The following is a 23,356-nucleotide window of genomic DNA, read 5'->3' as shown; positions in this document are numbered from 1 at the left end:
TCGTGATTTCTGTAAAACATTTATTAGGTTGACATAGAAGGGGGGAGGGGAGGGGGGGGGGTGAATAGAATAAGTCAAAATGGCATCGGTCACGTGTGATGCACTTTTCATGGCCCTGGCATGAGATGAAACCATGACGTCCATCATAAACAAACAAAAATAAAACAAAACATTTTAAGTATTTATTTGTTGTCTGTGTGTGTGTGTGTGTGTGTGTGTGTGTGTGTGTGTGTGTGTGTGTTTTCTTTGGTCTTGAGAGTTTCCCTGGCACAAAAATAAGAAGTGGTGTAAATGAAACAAAACCAAAAAAATAATCAGAGCAATACAATCTCTCAAATACCTAACATTATTCTACTATATACAATAAGTATCCATGGTTGATAAGACTTGATGTGAGCTTCCAGTGGATTGGGCTTTAGCTCGCTCATTGTAAATCAATATAATGTATACATCGGCTACATTATGGCGCATAGTTGGCAATGAAGTAGTGTCAGGTCAAGATAGTACAGCTTCACTGATTGATAATGTACATGCACAGCTCTCAGTTTCTGCAGATTCCCTGACTAAACATAGAGTATAAAACATTTGATGCACAGAAATATATAGTGCATCTGCAACATGAAGGCCTCAGGATGATTAGAGATTGACAAAAGAGGCATTAAGGACATGGAAAGAAGCTGAGAGTGACTGAGCATGTACCTTGACCAGTTTATTAATCAATGAAAGCCTTCCTTTTCATACTGTTGAACACAGATTAAGGAGAAAAAGACAGGCACACTTATGCTTATTGTCTGTAGCTTCTTAAAAAGAAACAGCTGACATACTCCCCATCACCACTAGGTGGCACTTCAGAGCCAAGCTAATGTAGCCGGAGCAGAACCCAACACCATCTGTAGCACATGCATTACAATAATCAGACAGAGGCTTAATGTATGTGCACATAAACATGTGAAATGGAGCCAGTTTAAGTGGTTGCGTGACCGAAATTGGAGGTTTCTTTGGGTATGTAAGTTGCCAGGTGTTTCTAAATAAAGTGGTCAAAAAAAATAATTTCTGGGGGACAATTTCTGCAATCACAGGTGGAGATACAAAAATAAAAGAAAAAGAAGACATGGGGTCGAAGTGATTTCCCATCTTTATGGAAAAAAAGAAACAAATGTGTGCCTTAGAAAAAAAAAAAACATCAAGGGACAAGCATTAAGTTAATCCCCCTTCACACGGGGAATAGAGATTTTACAGCTCGAAATGTGGAATGGAATCGAACATTAAAAGGAATGTTACGTGACGATCTCATCCACTCCAGCTTCCTCTCTGTGTGTTTATAAGCTGTTCAGTTCCTGCAGGGTCTGATCCAGGACTTGGTGCATGCCAAGATTCTCCTCTTTGGCTTGTGATAGTTTCTCTGGAGAGGAAGAAGAAAAAGTGACACATGAGGCCTCAAACATCAGAACAAAACACTGCGTCTTAAATTCAGTCGAACAGCATTCCATGCACATCGGCACAGTTTTACTGGACAGATGTTTTGCATAACCTTTGTATTAAAAGTTGTGCCACATGCAAAATCCTCAACCACATCGCTGTGCCCTTCATGCTTAAACTGCTGACTGTCATTCTCTGTTAGTAGATTACAGTTTAGACTTCTTTTAAAAAGGGTATGTGAGCTACATTTGTTGAGATGTCAGTACAAACTTTATGGGCTCATGTGAATTTATACTATCAGAAACCATCAGAAAAAGTGAATTATAAAACCAAAAGAGTGTTTTTAAGGGTTTCAAACTGCATTAATTCACACAAATAACAGTAAATCTCACCTTGTCTCACATAAGCAGGTCACTAGAAGTAACATGTACATTGAACACCAGTTGTGCTGGCTTTAGGGGACTTATTATCATTTTTTTGGGGGGGGGGTTTCCCTTTCCTGTAGTGTGTAATATAGGTTTGTGTGCATGTAAATGGTCTGCAAAGACTCCATTTTCTCTCCTACACATTCCCCCCTGCCTTAAAAGCCTATGTTACACTCTTGCTTCTATTGGTTATCGCTCAGACACATTGAACATGATAGGCTAAGGGGCGGGACATCTCTAAGTGGTTGACCAATCACAACAGAGCTGGCTAACTAACCAATCAGAGCAGACTGGGCTCTGGTTTCAGACAGAGGGTGAAAAGAGGTGCTGCAGCACAGGCAGTATGAGAAAAATAAAGAGCTTTCTGAACATTAAAGCATGGAGACATGTCCCAGTAGAGGAACAGAATACAAATACATGTACATTAGCATAATAGGGCCTCAAGTTGTGCATAAAATATTCTACTAAGAAATAAAGCTTGAATGGATAAACAAGAACAGAAAGACAAAAGCTGTAAAGTAGGAAAGAAACATATTTATCATTTATCATTTCCTGCAGATTGAGATGGGACGAAGGCACGTACAGTACGGTCAGAGAGAGAACATGAGTTTGAAGCACTTGGCAGAGAAAGGGAAGTGAGAGGCAGCGAGAGAGTCAGAGCTTCTACAGAGATGTCATGTCATTAAGGGCATGGTCCAGCTCCTCGCTAATGGCCTTGTACTTCAGCTTCTGAGCGTACAATTCATCTGGAGGTCGGCAGGAAGAACAGGGACAGCGGCGACACAGAAAGCAGAAAGAATGAGAGGCAGATGGAGGCAGAGGGAGGAAAGAGAAGACACAAAAACAAACAGGTCAGGCTTTTTAAAGATGCAGAACTGCAAAGAAGAAAGAACGATGCAGATCTAATTAAGCCTGGTTGAGCTTTATGCATTCAAACCTGCCCTGAAGGTCTCATAAACAGTCCAATAGCTCAGCTTCCTGTGGTTAAACAACTAAATAATGCTGACCTGGAAACACCTGAGCACATTCTGTCCTCTAGGAGTTTACACACAGTATATTTAGCAGGGAGCACCTTCCTTGCACAGAACATATATCCACTGTTGCTGAAGTAGGACACTCCTTCTGAAGTCTATGTAAAACTGAGTGTGATGGTGCATTAACATGGATCAGGATTAGAGCCTCTGACCTGCAGGAAACTCCCATAAACTGCCCCCTTGTGTGTCATCAACAAAAGTCTCCTGGTTATTCATTTACAGCAAGTAATTAATGGCCTTTGTCTTAAAGTTGTGTTGAAAATAAGCATATTTTGATGCAAACAAAGCGTTGCAACACCACGACGTGCGAGTGCTGCTGATCTCATACCTTCCAGATCATCAATGGACTTTTCCAGTTTGGCCACTGTCCTCTCAGCAAACTCTGCACGGGTTTCAGCCTGATGGAAAGACACACACACACAGCATGTTACAAAGTGAAGGACCAAGCACCAACACAGCCTTTCTGTATCTTCTAGCGTAATTAACAATCCTATCTGTAAATATAGGTTTTTAATGCATGCAGATATTGGTATACTGGATGCTTGTGCGTATATGGAATTTGCACTTGTTTGAGATGTATCCAGCAGAGGGCCAATAGAAAATGTTGGGTGTGCAGGCTTCCCAATTTTGATGCTTGTCCCAGTGTTTTTTTAAGTGCATGCATTTCCACATTGCTGATTTGTTTCAGTCTACAAACATGCAGTATACGATCAGATAGTGTGATCAGTAGAGTCAGGATCTCACCTCCTTCAGTTTGTCAGTCAGGACTTTGATCTCCTCCTCGTACTTGTCTTCTTTTTCTGAGTACTGTTGACATACAGAGAAAATCATATCAGTGGCAGAAACACAAACACATGCCGACACATGCTTTCCCCTACATATGCTCACAATTTGAACACACACACAGTCATGCGATAATTATAATTGCAGCAACAGCTCTGGCAGCATTCCCTGTGAGGAGCGATATGTAAAGAGGAAGGCGGAGGACCAACAGATCGAGGTGTTGCCCGTCCTGGGAACAGGCTGTGCTGTGATGCCATGCATGGCAGGCCTGACTGAACAAAGCAAAGCTGGCATTATGCTGCGGCAGAGCGGTCATGTGGCTGGCTGGCAAGCTGTCGTACAGCCTGTCCGTGCCTGGGGAGGAATGTAACGTAGCAAACAGGAAGAATGTGCAGCAGGTCTCGACTGGCTGCTGGTCCACTCCCTGCATATGCAAAGAAACGTCCTCAGGGCATAATGCTGCTCTAATGCAGTGTGGGACTGATGTTTGTTTTTCACTGTGATTTTTTCTAAAGAAGTCAAGAAAGATTCAAATTGTTTTGCCCCTTTGATAAAATGTACGGTTAGTTAATTAGTTAATTAATATGATATTAAATAATTATTGCTAAGTTGTTGTGCAAACAGAGCTGAGTTCAGATCTGATACGTTGAGTTTTTCGTCATCTAAACAACGTGCTGGGAAATAAATAATTGCGTTGTAGGCAGGGCCTGATGATTCACGGTTATAATTGAGGAAGAATGAAACAATACTTTGGTGAAGTGGAATCCCTCCCGGCTCACTTAATGACCGTCCACTGAGCCCTGAGAGCAGCCTCAATGACAGGATGCAGGGGAGAGGAGTGTGTGATGGGAGTATACACAGTTAAATATATTTAAGCTGTTCATTAAATTCATAAAGGAGAACTAAAGCAACTAATAATATTTATTAAAAAAAGGGAGCATTTTTTTTGTTGGTTGAACTGACACTTGTTTTAGAGAACCGAATGTCACCCTTTGTCTTAGGTTTGCTTTTGCATGTTTCCATTATTGCAAACAGTTGATATAACTTTTACAAATGTAAAAACTCTATGATCGTACACACACTATAATTTGTCACACAGCTTTTAAAATAGCAGACTAGATTCTGAAATCAGCAGCTCTATGCATTTCCTTTTTTAAATTAAAGCCATTTCTTCATGCCAGGATTCACTTCCTTAGTTTTTTTTATTTGGCTTTCTGGCTAGCTTATAATAATAAGTCACATTTATATAGCGCTTTTTATGGTACTCAAAGACGCTTATACAAAGGGTTAACATGTGAAACTTGAACACTACTTAAAATAATTTTGCTTCACCCAACAACCTCACTGATCCGTCCCCTCATGAAGCCAAAAGAAGTAATGTTACTTATAGCTGTATATATTTCGGTTTGAGGGTCAGGTCAGCACCATGCATATGCCTCACATGAAACCCTCACCTTCTCAGACTGGGCTTCTAAGGACTTCAGGTTGTTGGTCACATTTTTCAGCTCCTCCTCCAGGTCAGCGGCTTTACTGTGGAGAGAGGCCGACACACGCGTAGTGTAAATGGAGGTAATGGTAAGGATATGTGAGAATTTCTTGGGCAAATGATTTTTTTTACCATTCTGAGAGCTCGGCCCTCTCCTCGGCTCTCTCCAGCTCTCCCTCCAGGATCACCAGCTTACGGGCCACCTGGGACGAGAAACATTAACACTTTTTAGACTCAACGGAAAGAGTAGATCAGAATAAAGACTTGAATTAGGATGTCTTGCTCCAGTCTCACCTCCTCGTATTTGCGGTCGGCCTCCTCTGCGATGTGTTTGGCCTCCTTTAGCTGAATCTCCTGGATCTCCATCTTCTCCTCGTCCTTCATTGCTCGGTTCTCAATAACCTTCATCCCTCTGATTGGACAAGAAAGGTTTTTAATTAAGTTGGGAAACACATGTTCTCACACACATTCAATTGCACACATAAAGGCATGTATACACCATTTGAATCTGAAGAAAATGTAGGTTAAATATGGTTTTAATAAGGTTCAAACCGACCTCTCGCTCTCGTCCGCGGCCTTCTCAGCCTCCTCCAGTTTCTGCAGCGCCGTGGCCAGCCTCTCCTGAGCTCGGTCCAATTCCTCCTCCACCAGCTGGATCCTGCGGTTCAGACCGGCTACATCTCCCTCCGCCTGAGAACAGAGGGAAAAAAGGGAGAAATTTAGTCATTCATTCAACTTTAAATCATCCAAGCTGCTCTCCCCCTTCCACCTCTTTCCCCATCATAAAACAGGAAGAGAAGGGAAAGGCACAAAGAGGGCAGAGGGGGGGGAGCTCGAGAAAAAGTATGAATGGATGGAAGGAAAAGATGGACAGCAACCTGGGAATTCATAAGGGAATTAAAGCTAATACTTTAACTTAGTCTAACTTTTCATATTTAGTATCTAATCGTTTTAAGCCCTTTGTGAGATCATGTAGTAAAGCAATAAAAGAAAAATAAGACTGGGATCAAAGTTTATTTTCAAGGAATCCTGCGTGATCTCGTGTCCTATTTTCCTGACTGCGGCCACTATGTGGAAGCTTAAACCGGTCATTTTATCCATGAGCTTCTCAGAGCAACAGCCAATCACAAAAGAAAGTGTCTTGTCTCATCAAAATGTCTAAAACTGAAAATCTAAGCACACATTTTTTGGTATTTTTTTTTACCTTTTATGCTACACCTAGGTATGTTCCACTTCTAAACCCCACTCATGTTTTAGAAAACAACTGATTTCTTAAGTTTATGATGAAAGTAAAGAAGATCCCGGGGAAAATTCAGGATGATTTAGTATTGTTTTTGTATATTTCAAACTAGTAATGAGGAAAAAATTCACTATAGTGTTCCCCAATGTTTCACCACTGCAAAGTAACACTGCATTTTATTTGGAAAGCTGGTAAAATGCAATACAATGGATTGAGGAAGCTACACAAACATTTAGTGTAATTCCTCTTCAAAGATGTCTTTAAAGCACTTTAATTGCCCAGTTGTAAAAATGTGATACAGAAATAAGATTGCTTTTCCTCGCCCTGATTATAATCATAGTGCCTTGACTAAAGGGAGATACTCTGCCTCATCGCTCTACTGTGTCTGGACACAAGAACTAAATACAAATTAGGAAGTCTGATTACACGTGAACTAAAATACTGTCAATTCCATCTGTGAGATATCTGTCCCTCGTGCTCTCTAGGGATGCTCATGTTTCACAGATCAGCTTGTGTTGCTGACAAATGACGAGGGAATTGGAGACAGCTGGAGAATGTTCTGTATAGAAGCGGGGTCTACCTGCAAAAACACAACCACTAACTGCTGAGTCCGCCTGGAAAGAGTAATCCTTTTTAATATCTGAACATCGAGGGACTCTGGATGTGAATGAAACGTTTACAAAGACTTAATTTCCGGTGACTGTGAATCCAGAACTGGGCCAAGTAGGGTGGACGAATGGGATTCTTCTCATCTGCGCTTTGTAAACAAAAGGCTGAGAGAGGAAAAAGAAAGCAAACAGACAACTACACAGGCATTTCCTCTCTGCTGGACACAGAGATTATCCTCCTAGGGAGCCGCTTTCAAACTGGAAACTAGTCCAAATCTGTTTCACAAAGAGAGCGTCCACTGTTAAAAAGTTTACAACCAGGCCGCTCAAACAGCACATAACTGCACTTTCGAACCGGCTGAATTATTCGTTCAATCCCGAGTACTCACACAAGTTCACTCCCTGCGTTACTAAAGTGAAGCAGCTGGGGATTTCTTAGACAAACAGAGGCTTTTCTGTGCTCAGTCGCAGGGCAGCAGTTTGTAGGTCAGTGACTCATTAGCCAAAAGCCAGGCTGCCAGTCAAAGCGTCTGCACTTCAGCCTACAGGTATGCGAGTCATGCTAATGATATGATCTTGGCAAGATAAAGTCATTAAGAGAAATACAAAAAAGAGGATCGGCAGTGAGGAGGAGAGGTAACACTGTGGAGAGAAGAGCTCAGAAAGAATGGAAAATAAGTTCTGTTTGAGCAGGGAATAAATAGACCAGTTTATTCTTCCATTCTGTCATAGACTCCATATTTCAGGAAATGAAAGCATGGTTTCCTGCTTGTTGGCAGAGGCCCCTATTTTAATTTTTCACGTTTTCTCCCTCTCCATGTCAACCTAGACTGCTGACTAGCCAGTCAGTCTTTCCAGCTCTCCTTCTCTCTCCCTTTTTCTGTCCTCTCCAAGGTCCTGCCCTACTGCACCCACAGGGGGAGGCCGCTGATATGAGACAGGAAATGTCTGCCGAACGAGCGTTGACATGCTTTAAAACAGCCAGAAGTTGATAGGAGGAAAAACCAAACCCAAAACGGAATGAATGAAAAGTCATAAATCGGTCAAACATCTTGAAATCTCATGAGCAAGGTCAACACTTCATCTCGCCGTTCAGAAACGCCAAACTGAATTAAAGCAGAGCCTGAAATAACAGGTATTGTAACGCCCTGAGTCTGGAGGGAAGCAATGCACTGTAAAGCATACCGTCTGCATACAAACATGCTATTCATGAGCGTTTGGTGAGCCACACAGGCACATCAGACGCTGTAAATGCACTTGCAGACACACAAAAACATGCAAACAGTCTCTCTCACTCTCTGTCAATCTCTGCTGCTCTAAAACAAACACCATCAGCTAGCAACCGTGCAGGTTTCCCGCATAGTGCATGACACACAAACCAAAGTCTTCCCTAACGCCACAAAGATGGTGGTTCATATCTAAGCTTCTCATCAAATGTGTGCAACCTGGGGTGCCTTCTGTTATCAAATGTTCACAATCACAGAATGGAGAATCCCCTTTCAGACAGATATAGCCTTGTGCAAAGTAAGAAAGAGTGAAGTACACACTCTCACGACACTAATTCATTCATCCATGACCAAAGAAGCTTTTCCTGTAAGTCCTGAAGATAATGTTTGAAAGTACATTCCCTTCTGAAGCTTAACAGACACAAACACAAGCTCTTCTAGTTTTCAGAGATTGCGTCAAAAGATAACAAACTGTAATGTTCAGGTAAAGGTCACAAGAACTGTAGTCTTTTGACAAACCTTTAACTCTAAGAATAGACTTTAAATGTGACTTTACAAAAGAGGATCTCAAAAGAAGTGACAGGAAGTGAGCTGCCCGACATCCTTTCATTTCCTCCCTTTGATTGTTCTTTCTTTCAGAGCCGGTTTTTCTCTCTGTCTCATGGCCATGCCCCTTCCTTTAGCAACCGCTTTGCATTCTCCGGCTGCCAGGGACGCACACCGCCTTATATGGTAAAACAAACTATGGAGAATGTTTGTGGTCGAGTATCAGGACGATGGAGGCAGCAACACACACACCAACACACACACACAGACACACACACACACACGTAAAATATACTGTAGCTGCGCTGTTATCAAGTTAGCTTAATATGTAACACAAGAGCTTTCTAAAAAAGTGAGTTAACTGCTGACTTCAGCTCCTCTTGACTAGATAGCGCCTTGCTAAAGCACGTTCATTTTAATATTCATAAAAAAGTTTGACATTTGGGGGAATTTCGGTACAGCTTATACACATCTACATCCAGCATGTGGTTAGCTTAGCATAAACAGCTAGCTTAGGTTTTTCCTGTAACTCTAAAGCAAACCAATAACCTTTTATATCTTGTTGGATTAATCCATGCAAACACTGAACTGTAACAGCTCTAGTGGTTTCCCAGGGGGTTATGTGTCAGACTTATTCTTGGCTCAGTCCCCACATACACTGGCATTTAAAAAATGGCACTTTTTCTATGTGTTTGGGTCTTTTCGCCACACCCACATGGGGATTTATGTCCATGAAAAGACAGCTTTTGTTAAACTCCATCCAGAGTCAAGGTTCTGTGTCGAACGGTAAATTTTTTGGCTTGTCACATCAAAGTGTGCACATGTTATTTTGTCAGGTGTCACAAAAGAGGCCAGAATACATGCAAACAGAGGACATGGTACAATTTTTCTAAACATGCAAGCTTACTCATTATTGTACAGTTTCCCTTCGACTACATTGAGAAACAGAGGCGTCAGAATACTACAATGTAACATCAAACACGCCTTCATCTGCACCTTTTCATCAAGAGTGGTTGTGTGGAAGGTACTTTCATCAACAAAATCCCTGTGAACATGTGGACTAGGCCTTAGATGCTTGACTGATTGCGTGACAAACCACAGTAACAACACTCCGTAATATCCAATTGAACTGTTTGACACATTTGAATAGAAGTAAAAAGGTAAACTGGTGAATATTTGGCTGGTACTGTACGCAGACAGAACTAGACTAGCTGTTTCAAGTCTTTATGCTAAGCTAACCAGCTGCTTAATGAATCTCCCCATTTAACATACAGATATGCGAGTGGTATCGATCGAGAGACAAGAAAGAAGTGAGCTTGTTTTTGGAAATGTCAAACCATTCCTCTAACATTCAGCGAGGCCTTTTTATTCTAAGCAGCATTACTAAGTGACACAAACTACATCACGTAAGAATTAAAGACTCTCTTTCCATCACTTTTATTGGTGTGTATTCGGTAAACAGTGTACCATCTTTGAAGATACAGCACAGCTCTACGGGGAGTGACTTAAGAAATATCTGAATGTATTAGAGACAAGATCAAGGACGAGTGAAAGAGGAATCTAATTACTAGCTGATTCAAGGGCAGTGGGCTAATGAGCTGCACAATACTGTTCAGGGGAAGTTATTCCTGACACTGCTGCTAACACTACTCTCAATGCAAGTGTGTGTCTGCGAGTGTGTAATCTTTTCCCATGAAGATCTGACATGCAAAGAAAGCTGCATTCAGTGTAACAAGGCGGCCTGTCATGAGGCGTGATATGTAAAAGAAGGTCATTAAACTTCCAGACAAGCATCTCAATGAGATATCTCTGTGCAAAGAAGGACAGATGGGGAGCTGGTAAGTGTGTCGTTCAGGCCCTGCTGCATACAGAAGTGCCTTATCCTGACATGGGATTCATTGCAACGTGAAAAATGTTCCTTCAGGAATTCATAGTTATGACAAAGTTACTAAGACGGTTGTCCTTCTTGCATAAATGTTACACTGAAAAATGGCATATGTATCCAATGGTTTAGTCCAACTAGCAATCCTAGTAGCTGTATATTAAATAAAACTGTTTATTTGGTTGCTTGAGTCTTAAACAATAGTGGAAATGGTATTCATTTAGCATTACAGTACCATCCAAACAGCTCTCTGCAGTGCTAACATGCTAACAAATACAAAGATCCTGCTCTGGCATAAACAACACCAATAACGCATCTACAGAGAACAAATACCTGCATAATTTCCACACTCTTAATGTACTAAATGACATTAAAGCTGATTTAGCACCAACCCGCATCCTTGGCCTGCAAAAAAAAAAAGCCAAGCCACAACTTCCACAAACCACTAACATGGGAGTTTTCTCCAGAATGTCGACAGCGACTGCCAAAACGTATCAACATGTGGCAGTTATATTTGGAAAGTTGGGCTCTTCCCAGGGAGAAGGTCCAAAGAAAACACTCTAACCAGGAAGTAAATCTTTCCAAAGACAGCTAAAGACCCAGCAGAAAAACCCTCAATCCACTGGACCACAATAAGAAGCAAACAGATGAAAGCTTTCGCTGATTCTGACAAACTGTTGAGCTGAGAGAAGTACTTCTAAATTACTTCCTACAATTAGCTTTCAATATTTGGTGTAAGTGGTATAGAAGAGAGCTGCAAGTAGTATATATATAGAACTGCCAAATATTTGTATAATCGACTCACTGCCAAGTCATTTTCCATCCAGAAATGTCAGAAACTTCAGGTTTCAGTCCATCAAATATGGAGATTTAAGGCTTTATTTCATATCATATTCGAGTCAATATCTTTGAAACCATTTAAAGATATCAGCTTGGACTTTGAGAGACTTTGGAGTTGACATTTTTCACTATTTTCTGACTTTCTTTTAGACTGTTTATCGACTTATCTAGTAAATAATCAACAGAATAATCAATAATGAAATCCCTGTATGTTGCAGCACTAGTGAATAAAGGAGAACAGTTGTAATGCTGCTAGAAAATCCAATGTAAATGCCATTATGGTACGGTAGACGCTAGAATAAAAGAGTACATATTTATACAAAAATTAACTGACTCTGAACTTTTTACGGAAGTTGAACACCACAAACTGGAATCCATGTAAGCCCAGTCCACACAGTAATCTTCCTGTTGATCAGGGCTGGAGCTCAGGGACAGGAAGTGTTGGGAGTAGAAACACAGGAAGTGCTGGACCAGAGTCGGCAGACGACATCCTGGGAGGGGCAGCCTGGGTGTGTGTGTGTGTGTGTGTGTGTGTGTGTGTGTGTGTGTGTGTGTGTGTGTGTGAGAGAGAGTGTGTGTGGGTGGGGGGCGGTAATACCTCAATGGAGGATTTGAGTCGCACTTCCCCTTTTATCTGTCGTTAGATTTCCATGAGTTTAAACTTTATTTCTGCATTTTATTCAATTATGACAGTGGCAAGAAGAAACGGGAAATCCATTTTAAAAACGTTGAATTATCAGCAATTATTTTCTTTTAAAGGTAGATTATAAACATCTGATTGTTCTGAAATTAGCCAAGTCATTATTTTATCTCAATTTAAAAAACATGCTTCTGACAGTTTCAGAAATCCATGAGAGTTTGTGAATTTGAGGGGGGAAATGAAGGACTTAAATAGATGTAGATCGATATGGGTCATTGAAAGTGCCTGACTTTATGAAATTGAAATTATTCTCCGTGAACTCCTCTGACATTAAAACTCTTGATCTGCGTCTCGAACTAATGCCGTTTGATTTTTTTGGGGGGGAAAACTGGTCTGAAAAGTCCATGACAGGTCTGTAAATTTGATGATCAAGAAGGTATGGGAACCCAGTAATGAAATATGTCAACTACAACACCATTTGCTTCGATTATATAAAAAGCAGCCAAGCTAGTATCAGTGTTTCTCTCAGGGTCATGAATGAAGAACAAACCTTTGTCTTTAGCTTGACCTTCAACTCAAACAAGCAGCTGCTGTGAACACGATGAAGAATGAACAGTTTGTTGAGATTAACAGCCGTAAATAAAACACATTTTAGCAATCAAAAGAGCGTTATAAAACAATGTGTCTTCTAAAATCTGACAGAGCCTTGAAGCAGTAGTGAGCGGTTGAGTAACGTCTCCAGAGGCGTCAAAACCACAAAGAAATAACACGAAGGAATTACATTTTTACATTCGATAGTAAGATATGTTGCCAAGTAGTGTATTTTTTATTCCCTGCCTCCAGATTTTCAAACAATGATTCATTACTTTAACACTAAGCGAGTGTTTTGATCACCCTGTGCTCGGATGAAAAGGGTTTTTGTGCCAAGGAATAACTGCAGGTTGCCCTAATTATTCACATCTGGGACCACCACACCAGCCTCGCCACACAAACACCCCGCTCTGTTTCACTTTGCATGCACTTTGAATGGAGTGAGAAGTGTGAAAGCTGAAACTGCTTTTACACTTTAAGGCAAAATGGAAACACTTCTTCCGAAATACAAAGTCGTGGTTAGACACATACTCTAACGCAGTGGCTGATATGGGCTCTATCTAAGTGTTTAATGATCTATTGGTCAACACATTTATCCAATGAATGGCACTAGTATTTTCAACACAGGTGTAACTAAGCTACATGAAGTGTGGTAAAGGTGTTGTTGAAAATACTTTGAATGTCTTTATAAGTGTTTACAGTTACTGTAATATCTCTAAAAATCCACATCTGAATTGTCAAATGGTCCTTAAAAGGTTTGGTGTCAAGTTTTAAGGGGTTACAATCTCACATTTTGGTATACTGTTTGAATACAAACTTCTTGTGTCACCACGTTTGGCTCTCAAGCAGTATATCACTCAAAACTCACACAAAAAAGCAGCATTTAAATCTGAAATTGATAGTAGATGTCAACCTTTCTATCCCAACAGATGCAAGTTGTGGATTTTCACTAAACAAAACAAACACTTCCATGACACTCAATGAGTGACAAACAGCTGTCCTCCACTTAAGAAATCCTTTAGTCAATTGAAATGTTGCCAACTAATCAATAAGTGGATTTAATTGAGAAATAATAATGCAAAAGGACGGCTTTAAAACATGCGTTTCCAGAGATGTGTGCTTTAGTTTCATGTCGTCAGCATGAATCGAATAAAGAAATCTTGGTTCATTAAAACCAACAAGACAAAAATAACCAACCCTTGAGAAAGCATCTACCAAACAAAGAAACCATCACAATACTTAATGATAGAGTTAAGGTAGGTTCCAACTCTGTCCCAGAAAACTATGCCATTGAATTTGAACACAGTATTAGTATGAATGATGATGACTGACGACGCTGATATGTATATTTATATAGGTTCATATAGAACCATTACTCACAAGATGACCAAACGCCCTATTGTCAAATTGCCATGTTACCTAATAGGCAGTCTCTAACAAAGGGGTAAATCCTACAGGCAGCCAGCTCCTTTCATCATCTCAGCTCCATATCTTTACAGCCACACCTTCCCCTCCCATTCTCCTTCAATCTCGCCACTTGTCCTGTCATTAACCGGCTCCTATGCAAAAGGATATGGCTCCGAATGCCATAAAGCAGCACGAGAAACGAGTCAAGACTGTTGCCTAACTGTGCTGCTAAGCATTTTTTTTTTCTCCAACCGAAGCTTTACACCTTTTCCTGCGTGAAGCTACCATACTCGGAAGTGGGCTGAGTCAAGAGACAGGCAGGTGACAGACATGAGTGAATACGTATGAGTCACTTTGGAAACCTCCCCGCGCCGACTTCGAGAAACCACATTTTTGTGGAACTTCAAAAAAGCTATGACATGTGCCAACTACAGCCTGAATGGTTCAGATGCTTCTGTTTCTTTAGCCTAAACACAAAACAACGGCCATCCTAGTTACTCATATTCCAATGTGATGCCTTAAAATCTGTTGCTCCGTCAATTAAAATCCTAAAGATATTCACTTCAGTATGAAATTACGCGTGCAATTAAGAAATGTCCACACTTAAAAACAGCATTTACAGCCATTTTGGCGTTAGAATTACTTTTAAGATGATCAAAATCACCAAATTTATTGCGGATCTGATTGATTGATCTTCAGATGTACAGTTTTATCTACATAATGTCAGTCAGTAGCAAACAAATATATACTTTCCAAGTTTCTAGAGCCAAAAGCAACATATTTAAAGTTCTTGTTTTGTTTGACCAAAAGTCCAAAACCCAATGATATTCTGTTTATCTTCATGGAGGTATAACACAACTGGAACATATTAACATGGGAACAGTATCTTTATGACAATATGGCTTTATTAAACTCCCTAAAAGTTTGAAATTGTTGCTGATTCACTTTCTGTAGCTCGATTAAGCAAGCAATAGCCTTCAGCTCTAGTTAAAAATGGCCCAATTTCCAGGCTATTCCTTAAATCCCTAATAACAGAGTAGGCCTACTTTTAAGTATATGCCTTTTATTTTCCATTCATTGATGGAGACAGGATGGTGGTTGGGCATTTAACCAGGCAGCTGCTGCTGGCACACAGCCCCTCTGCTGAAGTGCTACTGAGCAAAGGGTCACCACATTATCCCCTTAATCTAAGTGTTTCTAGCACTTAAACGATTCTAAAACCTCATTAATAAGTAGTTTAAAGTGTAATACAATTAAATATTTATATGATCTGTATTAATAAGCAGTAATCTGGTGAGTTTAATAGATTAATTAAATTGCACAATAGCTCCAACGCTGTCTACGTGGTCTACAATATTCACAGTACAGCGGCCTGTGAATCAGACCCCACTGCGCATGCGCAACAGACCTGCAGGAATCCAAACTTTTTTTCAGTGCAGACCAACGCCTTGCATTGTGGCACAATCACGCCCGCGAATGAATCAATGACATGAACTTTTAAGTCATTTTTACAGCCCGAGAGATCAACATGGAGAAGTTGAAACCATTGTATAAGTCTGACAGGTGATAATAGAGAGAAACTGGGTTTAGAGACCCAGGAAGAGAGATGTTTTAAAAGTATTTTTCTCACTTTCCCCTTGAGTTCGCGTTCACTGTCCAGCTCTCTCTGTAGGACTTGAGCCCGGTCCTCTGCATCGTCGGCCTGCTGCTGCAAACACTGAATCTTCCTCTTGACAGCATCCAGAGAGTTCAAACCTGCCATTATTGCCTGTTTGGTCACTTAATTTAACACTACGCGCAAAGGAAAAAACCGCAGTTAAGAATATTTCTGGGTTGTGCAATACAAAAAAGTCGCTACAGTGACCTGCTTATTTTAAATCAAACACTAAGAACTCTGGTGATTTAGAAAAAGACAAAATGTTGGTCCAAAGTCTTTTTGGAATGTAAAGGAGTCGTTCAAGTGCAAAGAAAAAAGTTATATAACCAGGAAGTAAACGCTGCCCAGGTGTTTGTCCAAAGTGTCTCTTCTGCTCTGTGGGAATGATACGTTCACCAGCACTTTAAAAAGTAGTCCTCAGGAATGTTGCAGTTTTTTGGTCCGGACACTTTTTTTTTTGAGGAGGAGGAATTAGAAAAGCTGAGCGGTGAGGAGAGCGGAGAGCGCCAGACTGAGAGCCGGAGGAGGAGAGCAGTGATCGGCATGATGAGGTCAGAGAGGGCGGGGCGTGTATATGTGTGTGTGTGTGTGTGTGTGTGTGTGTGTGTGTGTGTGTGTGTGTGTGTGTGTGTGTGTGTGTGTGTGTGTGTGTGTGTGTGTGTGTGGTAGTGTGGTAGTGTGGTAGTGTGTGTAAAAACTGATCCCTGTGACTGATGCGATCACTGCTCCACTGAAAAAATGAGAAAACCGGGATGTATTACTTTCAGTTAAAAAGGTGCCCACAGTTTAAATGTCACACACACACACTGATTGATTTGACAGTGAAATTCAACTTAGACTGAAGTTTAACATTTCCATTCTACTTGAAAACATCATATGAAATGTGTCTTTGAGTGTTTGAACAACTCAGAACATTTAAAATCCTCCAAAAGGGCCCTGTTATTGTTTGGGGTGGTTTTCCCTTTCCTGTAGTGTGTGATATAGGTTTCTGTGCATGTAAATGGTCTGCAGAGCCTAAAAGACAAAGTTCCCTCCAGAGGGAATTCCCCCCCCCCCCCCCCTGCCTGAAACGCCTCCATTGGACTTACTCGATATAGTGACATCACCATGTAATGCTCATTCTTCTATTGGCCAGCGCTCCAACACATTGTACATGATAGGCTAAGGGGCGAAACATTTTTAAGCGGTAGACCAATCAAAACAGAGCCAACCAGCTAACCAATTGGGGCTGCAACACAGGCAGTAAGAGACAAATATGAGCTTTTTGGACACTAAAGCATGGAGACATGAACTAGGGGAGGTTCAAAATACAAATATGAACCTGAAAAGAGCATAACCCCTTTAATACTAACAGTGGTTTACTATATCTTTTCATCATATCACTGAGCAGTATTTTTAGGATTCTTGCAGTTGTTTCTTGCTTTAAAAAGTGATGTTAGCTCGACTTGCAGGGGAAGCCATGTTTCTAACTTTATGAATAAGTAGATAAATGATTTGAAGACAAATGCAGTGTGTCCTGCATTTTCTCTGAGGTAAACGGAAACAGATCTGTTTGTCTTTGGCCAACAATATGACCACCTAGAAACCCTATAGGGTGGAAGAGTTAAAAAGGTCAGTTCCACTTTAAGTGAACTTCAATAATCATGCATTAGCTAAAAGATTCATAAATGTTTCTATGTTTGAGGATCTGTGTGACAGTCTTGTCTTGCAGGAGTAAGCCAACAAACATCATCCACCACCTGCGTGCTCGTAGAGGATGTTCATAGTGTGGGTGTAAATCAGATTTAGGCTGCATGTTTCTCCGCCGGCCCTGCCCGTGTTTACCCTTCCTTTTCACATTCATTGTTAGCAGGACATTCTGGCTGGACGAGTAAGTAGGCCAAATTCTTTTTTTCTCAGCTCGCTCCAGTTCAGGTTCAAATGCAATCCTGCTGTTCGCTGTGAAGAAGGGAACAAATCCCTCACAATCAATCTCATCTGTTGATTGAGCCTCTCTGTCTGATTTGCCCCTTGCACCGGAAAAGCTGGAAGCATTGATTTCATTAGACACAGGAGGAGTGTGGGGCTTTCTGTTTGCCTTAGCTGCATTCCTCACATACCACAGCCCCCCCTGCCTGCTCTCCACTTTCCCCGCCCGCCCCCACAGCACCGCTTTCCCCCTAAAAACTGTTACTGTTGCTGCTGCTATCAATACCTGTAATAAAACAACATGGTGCCCCCTGGTTGACTCCCACCCTTTAGCTCTCTATGCTAATATGTTGACCTAGCTCTCTTTAAAACAGACTTTTGGTCTGGTTACGTGAACTGACACTGACCTAATTATGAGTGCTGCTGCAGGGACTATTTTTTCACAAATCACAACCGCTTTCTTGTCAGTGTCTATGGCTTACTGTTCTACTTTCCCAGCCCCCCTCCAGGTTTGCAATCTGTCCGAGCTTTCTGTGTGAATTGAGATGTGTAATGGCTTGACTGCTGCCTCTAATAAGTGACATGTGGAGGGGGGATTCATGGAGGTGGAGTAGAGCAGCTTTAAAAGAGTGTGTGTACGGCTTAACTGACAATCTCTTATTCTGTAGTGGGGGAAAAGAGTAAGTACATTTACTCAAGTATTGAGTTTCAGTTTGAGGTACTTGTGCTTCACCTGAGTATTTCCATTAGTTTAGTTCAACTTCACTACATTTCCACAGCCGATATTGCACATTTTACTCTAACATACAGTATTTAGTTACTTTACAGATTCAGACAATTATTATTAGCTTCTACAAAATATACACATCTCTAAGTGGTTGGCCAATCAGAGCAGACTGGGCTCTGGTTTCAGACAGAGGATGAGAAGAGGTGCTGCAGCACAGGCAGTATGAGAAACATAAAGAGCTTTTTGAACATTAAAGCATGGTATATGTCACAGTAGAGGCAGAAAATACAAAGATGAACCTGAAATGATCATGATATATGTCCTCTATAATATATATATTTGATTCTGAGATGGGCCACTCAGCTCAACAAGTACTTTACTTTTAGTACTTCAGCATATTTTGACGCCAATACTTATGTACTTATACTAAAAAGAGTTAAAGATGGGAGTACTTTTTCCACCTCTGGTTATACTAAATATGTATTTTCACAAAACCCCAGAGCAAAAGCTTCACCTAGTCAAACCACAACTTCTTTTTCCAGTGCCGCTTGACCCACTTTACACGTGAGGCTTCTCAGAACCACTCAGAGTTTATTTAATCATTGCATGAGTGTAATCCAGCATGTCTCAGCCTCCCTCTGTGTGTCAGACACTTCCTTTCTCTTTGTGTGTAGTACAACGCTGCATTTCCCTGGGATATCCTCCACAAGACTCAAACAATACCACATCTTGGTGGCAGCTGGGAGATTTTCCTGGTGATGCTTTACCCTGCACGGTTTGTTCTGTAATGTGGAATTACTGGATTGCTATATTGCCATTAAAGGGGCATTTCACTGCTGAACTGGTATGATCAGAATGCCTTTCTTGTACATAATTGACTCCAGGGTAAGGAATTTGTTTATATATGAGTTCCCCTCTCTCACACACACACGTACACAAGTAATCACACACGTCTGTGAATGCAGTCAAATGCCAGACGAACCGCCGCTGACAGATATACTGTATACTGTATGGTTTGCGTCGTTGCCAACTATCTGTAATATGATCATTTTTTCCAGATTGCAGATGATTTGCCAAGGGAAAACAGACATGAACAATGTTAGGTTTAATTCACTGAAATGTTTTACTTGTGTATAGAGAGTTAGTTAGTATAATTGGTAACTTAAAGGAGAGCTTCATGGATTTTGAAGGTGTTTGGGTGTACTACAGGCCTTCGTTGCTCAAGTTGGAGCTGATGAATGGCCCTGAGTCTTACTTGAGGCCATGTTGGTTGAAAACAAAAAAAGTCTGGGGGTGTTGAATTAAAAAGAAGTGGGCTTACCAGACCTCTGAAGGCTACCTTTGCTCTGCTTGAGGGTATTAACCTCTACTAGCATAACACACCCGCATCTCTCACATAATTGTTGACCGTGTTGAATTGCATTGTGGGTAATGTAGGTGCAAGGTTTTGCCAAGAAAGCAGATGTGTTGAATAAAACTGATCTTTAAAACAACTGTCCAGTATGTATATGCACTGGGAGTGTAATTCTAAATCAATGTGCAAGTATTATTAGCAAAATATTTTTTAAATGTTCTAGTCTTCAATATTCCCTTTTGAAAAGTAGACGTATGAAGTAGCATAAAACAAATCTTTTGAGTGAAGATGTGTGTGTGTGTGTGTGTGTGTGTGTGTGTGTGTGTGTGTGTGTGTGTGTGTGTGTGTGTGTGTGTGTGTGTGTGTGTGTGTGTGTGTGTGTGTGTGTGTGTGTGTGTGTGTGTGTGTGTGTGTGTGTTTGTTTGGTTGAGGCGGTTACAGATTATCCGTGTGCTCATCTATCAGGAGTGGCTGCACAGGAATGTACCTGTCTCTGATGTGCTTCTTCTCTGTGGATCAAAGTGAACCCACAGCTGGGTCTGTCTGAGAACCATCCAGCTGGGGACTAATGGGCTTTGGTCTTTAATAGCACCATGGTTACGTGAGTGTGTGTCAAAGTTTAGGGAAAAAAAGACAGCATAAGCCTCTGGTCAATACTCAAACTTGTGATTGGGATTCAATGAGACACAGTGCTGCATCGTTATGACTGTATAGACAGTTTTCAAGTGAAATTGAATCCTGGTCAATCTGGTTCTGTAAGTTATTTAGTTCAGTTGAGCTAAATCATTCATTAGTATTGCATTTAAAAAAAACCTTTATTAGAATTTAATATACTGAATAGTTTACTCAGACCAGGGTTGTTTCACCCAGATCCCGTTCTGCTTTTAAGTAGATAAAAGCCTTTGAATCAACATCCGTTGTGTCTGTTTCTTCATTGAAGTGCCATCATCAAGCACAGCACAGAGGCTGTTGGCTGTCACCACTATCAGGGGCTTCAAAGACAGGGCTATCTGTTGAAAGACCCCCCTGTTAATTTGTGACTACAGTTAGTGTGTCACCCTGCACTCACGTCTGCAGCCGTCTTCTCGGACAGCTCCAGTTTCTCCTGAGCGTCTTTCAGGCCCTCAGAGAATTTGTCCAGTTCATCCTCCGTCTGCTTCATCTTCTTCTGCAGGTCCATCAGCTCCTCCTCCAGCTGCAACAGGAGAGACCATTAGTCCAGTTTAGTGCACTGTCTCTAGTTTGTATTTTATCCAAACTATATTTGATTAGCCTTGTTTTTAACACCAACACTTTTCCCTACTTTTAATAAGTAATCAGTTAATTGGGAAGAACCTTATGGAGTCATACATACATATTAGAGTCAGTTTGTACTGCTTTTTTATTAATGATTCAGCCTGATGGGCATCGTAAAAGCCAAGGTGTTTGAATTTAGAGCAGTGACAAAGCAGCAATGCTGATTTGGGAGTCTAATTGTGTTTATGATGTTTGAGGAACCTTTAAATGGTTATGCCCTATACATAGCCTTTAGCCATAGCCACACACACACACACACACACACACACTCACACACACACACACACACACACACACACACACACACACACACACACACACACACACACACACACACACACACACACACACACACACACACACACACACACACACACACACACACACCAGGCTAAGTGTTCCCAATAATCAGTGTTCCCTTTTCAGAAGTACTTCTGATAATCCTACTGAATTCCACTGGGTCGTTCTCTCCTGGTGTCTAAAAATATGGCTGTTATCAGTGAGAACACACAGACGCCTGGGACATTATGTGTGTGTGTGTGTGTGTGTGTGTGTGTGTGTGTGTGTGTGTGTGTGTGTGTGTGTGTGTGTGTGTGTGTGTGTGTGTGTGTGTGTGTGTGTGTGTGTGTGTGTGTGTGTGTGTGTGTGTGTGTCTCATTTGTGTGTCCACATGTAACCATTTGCATGCTTATTATCATTGTGAGTTGTCTCCTGTGTTGGATGTTGGATGAATGCACCTGTCAAAGAGGCTTTATGACAGACAGCAAGACGCTCCATTAACTCTCTTCAAATGGGTCCTTAAGGGAGGGATGTAAGTACTTTTTCCTCCCCTAAAGACCAAATGCTGGGTGGTCTAATCACCTGAAGGGGCCAAAAGCACCATGATGAACTTTCTATGAGCCCCATTGTAAACAGCATTAAGACTGACCTATTTGACATTCAGGTGCCTTACAGTATTTGTTACTTGGAGTCACTGAGGTGGTGAAAAATGTTGTTTCACCCTAAAAAATGACAACAATCAACCATCAACCATGGCGACCAAAAGTTGGCATTTACATTTTGTAAAGCTTGACTCTAATAGCAAGTGTACACTCAATAGTTTACGAGAGCTTATCCTGAGAGCATCGCCTGACCTTGTAAGGACGTGTTTTTGCTTCACATAGTGTCACTAGGAGAATTCGCCTTGAAGTCTCTAAGCGATGTCCAAAAGAAACATCAAATATTTCTTTCAGCTGTGACACACGGCCAAGTATAACAGTAAATTAGATGTGAGGAATGTAGTTTGGATGAATTGGAAATGTGTTTACAGTTTCCTCAAAGGCATGTCTGGTATGATGATTATCTTGGATTAAGAGAAAAAGCCTAATAGGAAACATTTAAGTATGCCTTATTCTTTGTATGCATCATTTACTACAAATATATTTTGTAACTCATCCAGAAAGTAAAATCCATCACTTTCTTGCAACATTCTCTTGCACTTTTCTTTTCTACTCTGTTTCTTTTTGCACTATTTGTATTGTTGTATGTCTTATATATATTTATGTTGCATTGTTGGAGAGCCTGGGACTTAAGATTTCCATTGCATTTAATACACTGTAGCTACTGTACCACAATAAAGCATTTGAATCATTGAAGTCTGTCTCCTAATTCTGCGCAGTGGTCTTTGACATCTCTACTGACACATCCATGTCTCTCTGCTCTCCTCTTTTATTCCCACCTGCTTGCATTTGTCCTCCGCTGCCTTCTTGTCCGTCTCCGCCTGCTCCGCCCGGTCGATGGCGTTCTCCTTGTCCAGTTTCAGCATCTGCATCTTCTTCTTGATGGCCTCCATGGTGGCTGCTTGGTTGGATTTTCTCCTCTTTCTTAGACGTGAAAGTGCAGCTTCGAAAAAAGCTCTCCTGTTGAGCTGAGATGCAGGAGATTCAGTTCAGTGCCGGAGAGAGTCAAACAAAGCTGCAGAGAAATAGAGAAGGAGAGGGAGAGACAGAAAGAGTGAGAAGTAGGAAGGAGACAGAAAGAGCTTTGGATAGACATGGAGAGTTGATCCCTATATGGGTAGTTATTTAAACTGAACCTGCCTCCAATCTGTGATCACCCCTACCCTCCTCCCATGCTCTCACCCCTCCCTCCTTCCCTATTTTCATCCTTTCTCTCCATCCTCTCCATCCAATGCTCCTTCACTCACCACTCTGCCTTCACTCCAGCCAGACTCCCTGACTATCTCTCATTCTCCAGCCTATCAAACCAGTCGTCCAAGGTCTCTCCACTCGCTCTCCAAATGTGGCTG

General features: G+C 41.2%; 1 protein-coding gene across 4 annotated transcripts; it reads right to left on the bottom strand.

Moving 5' to 3' along the window:
• Nucleotides 1-6: 6 nt before the first annotated feature.
• tpm4a (tropomyosin 4a) lies at nucleotides 7-23,117 on the bottom strand. Of its 4 annotated transcripts, none has more exons than XM_063892045.1 (9): nucleotides 22,787-23,115; nucleotides 20,843-20,968; nucleotides 5,704-5,837; nucleotides 5,442-5,559; nucleotides 5,280-5,350; nucleotides 5,116-5,191; nucleotides 3,623-3,685; nucleotides 3,207-3,276; nucleotides 7-1,402 (listed from the first exon to the last, which is right to left on the bottom strand). In XM_063892045.1, the coding sequence occupies exons 1-9, from the start codon at nucleotides 22,898-22,900 to the stop codon at nucleotides 1,320-1,322; spliced, it is 855 nt and encodes a 284-aa protein (XP_063748115.1). In that variant the 5' UTR covers nucleotides 22,901-23,115; the 3' UTR covers nucleotides 7-1,319. The 4 variants fall into 4 exon arrangements, with proteins under 4 accessions (XP_063748115.1, XP_063748118.1, XP_063748117.1 ...); XM_063892047.1 differs by lacking the exon at nucleotides 7-1,402 and adding an exon at nucleotides 2,359-2,590 and having other exon boundaries at nucleotides 22,787-23,117; XM_063892048.1 differs by lacking the exons at nucleotides 20,843-20,968; nucleotides 22,787-23,115 and adding an exon at nucleotides 15,758-16,314.
• Nucleotides 23,118-23,356: the final 239 nt, after the last annotated feature.

Source organism: Eleginops maclovinus, chromosome 9 (genome assembly GCF_036324505.1).
Source record: "Eleginops maclovinus isolate JMC-PN-2008 ecotype Puerto Natales chromosome 9, JC_Emac_rtc_rv5, whole genome shotgun sequence".
NCBI lineage: Eukaryota > Metazoa > Chordata > Actinopteri > Perciformes > Eleginopidae > Eleginops > Eleginops maclovinus.
Note: the sequence above shows the minus strand (reverse complement) of the source record. Positions and strands in the feature narration are given on the sequence as shown.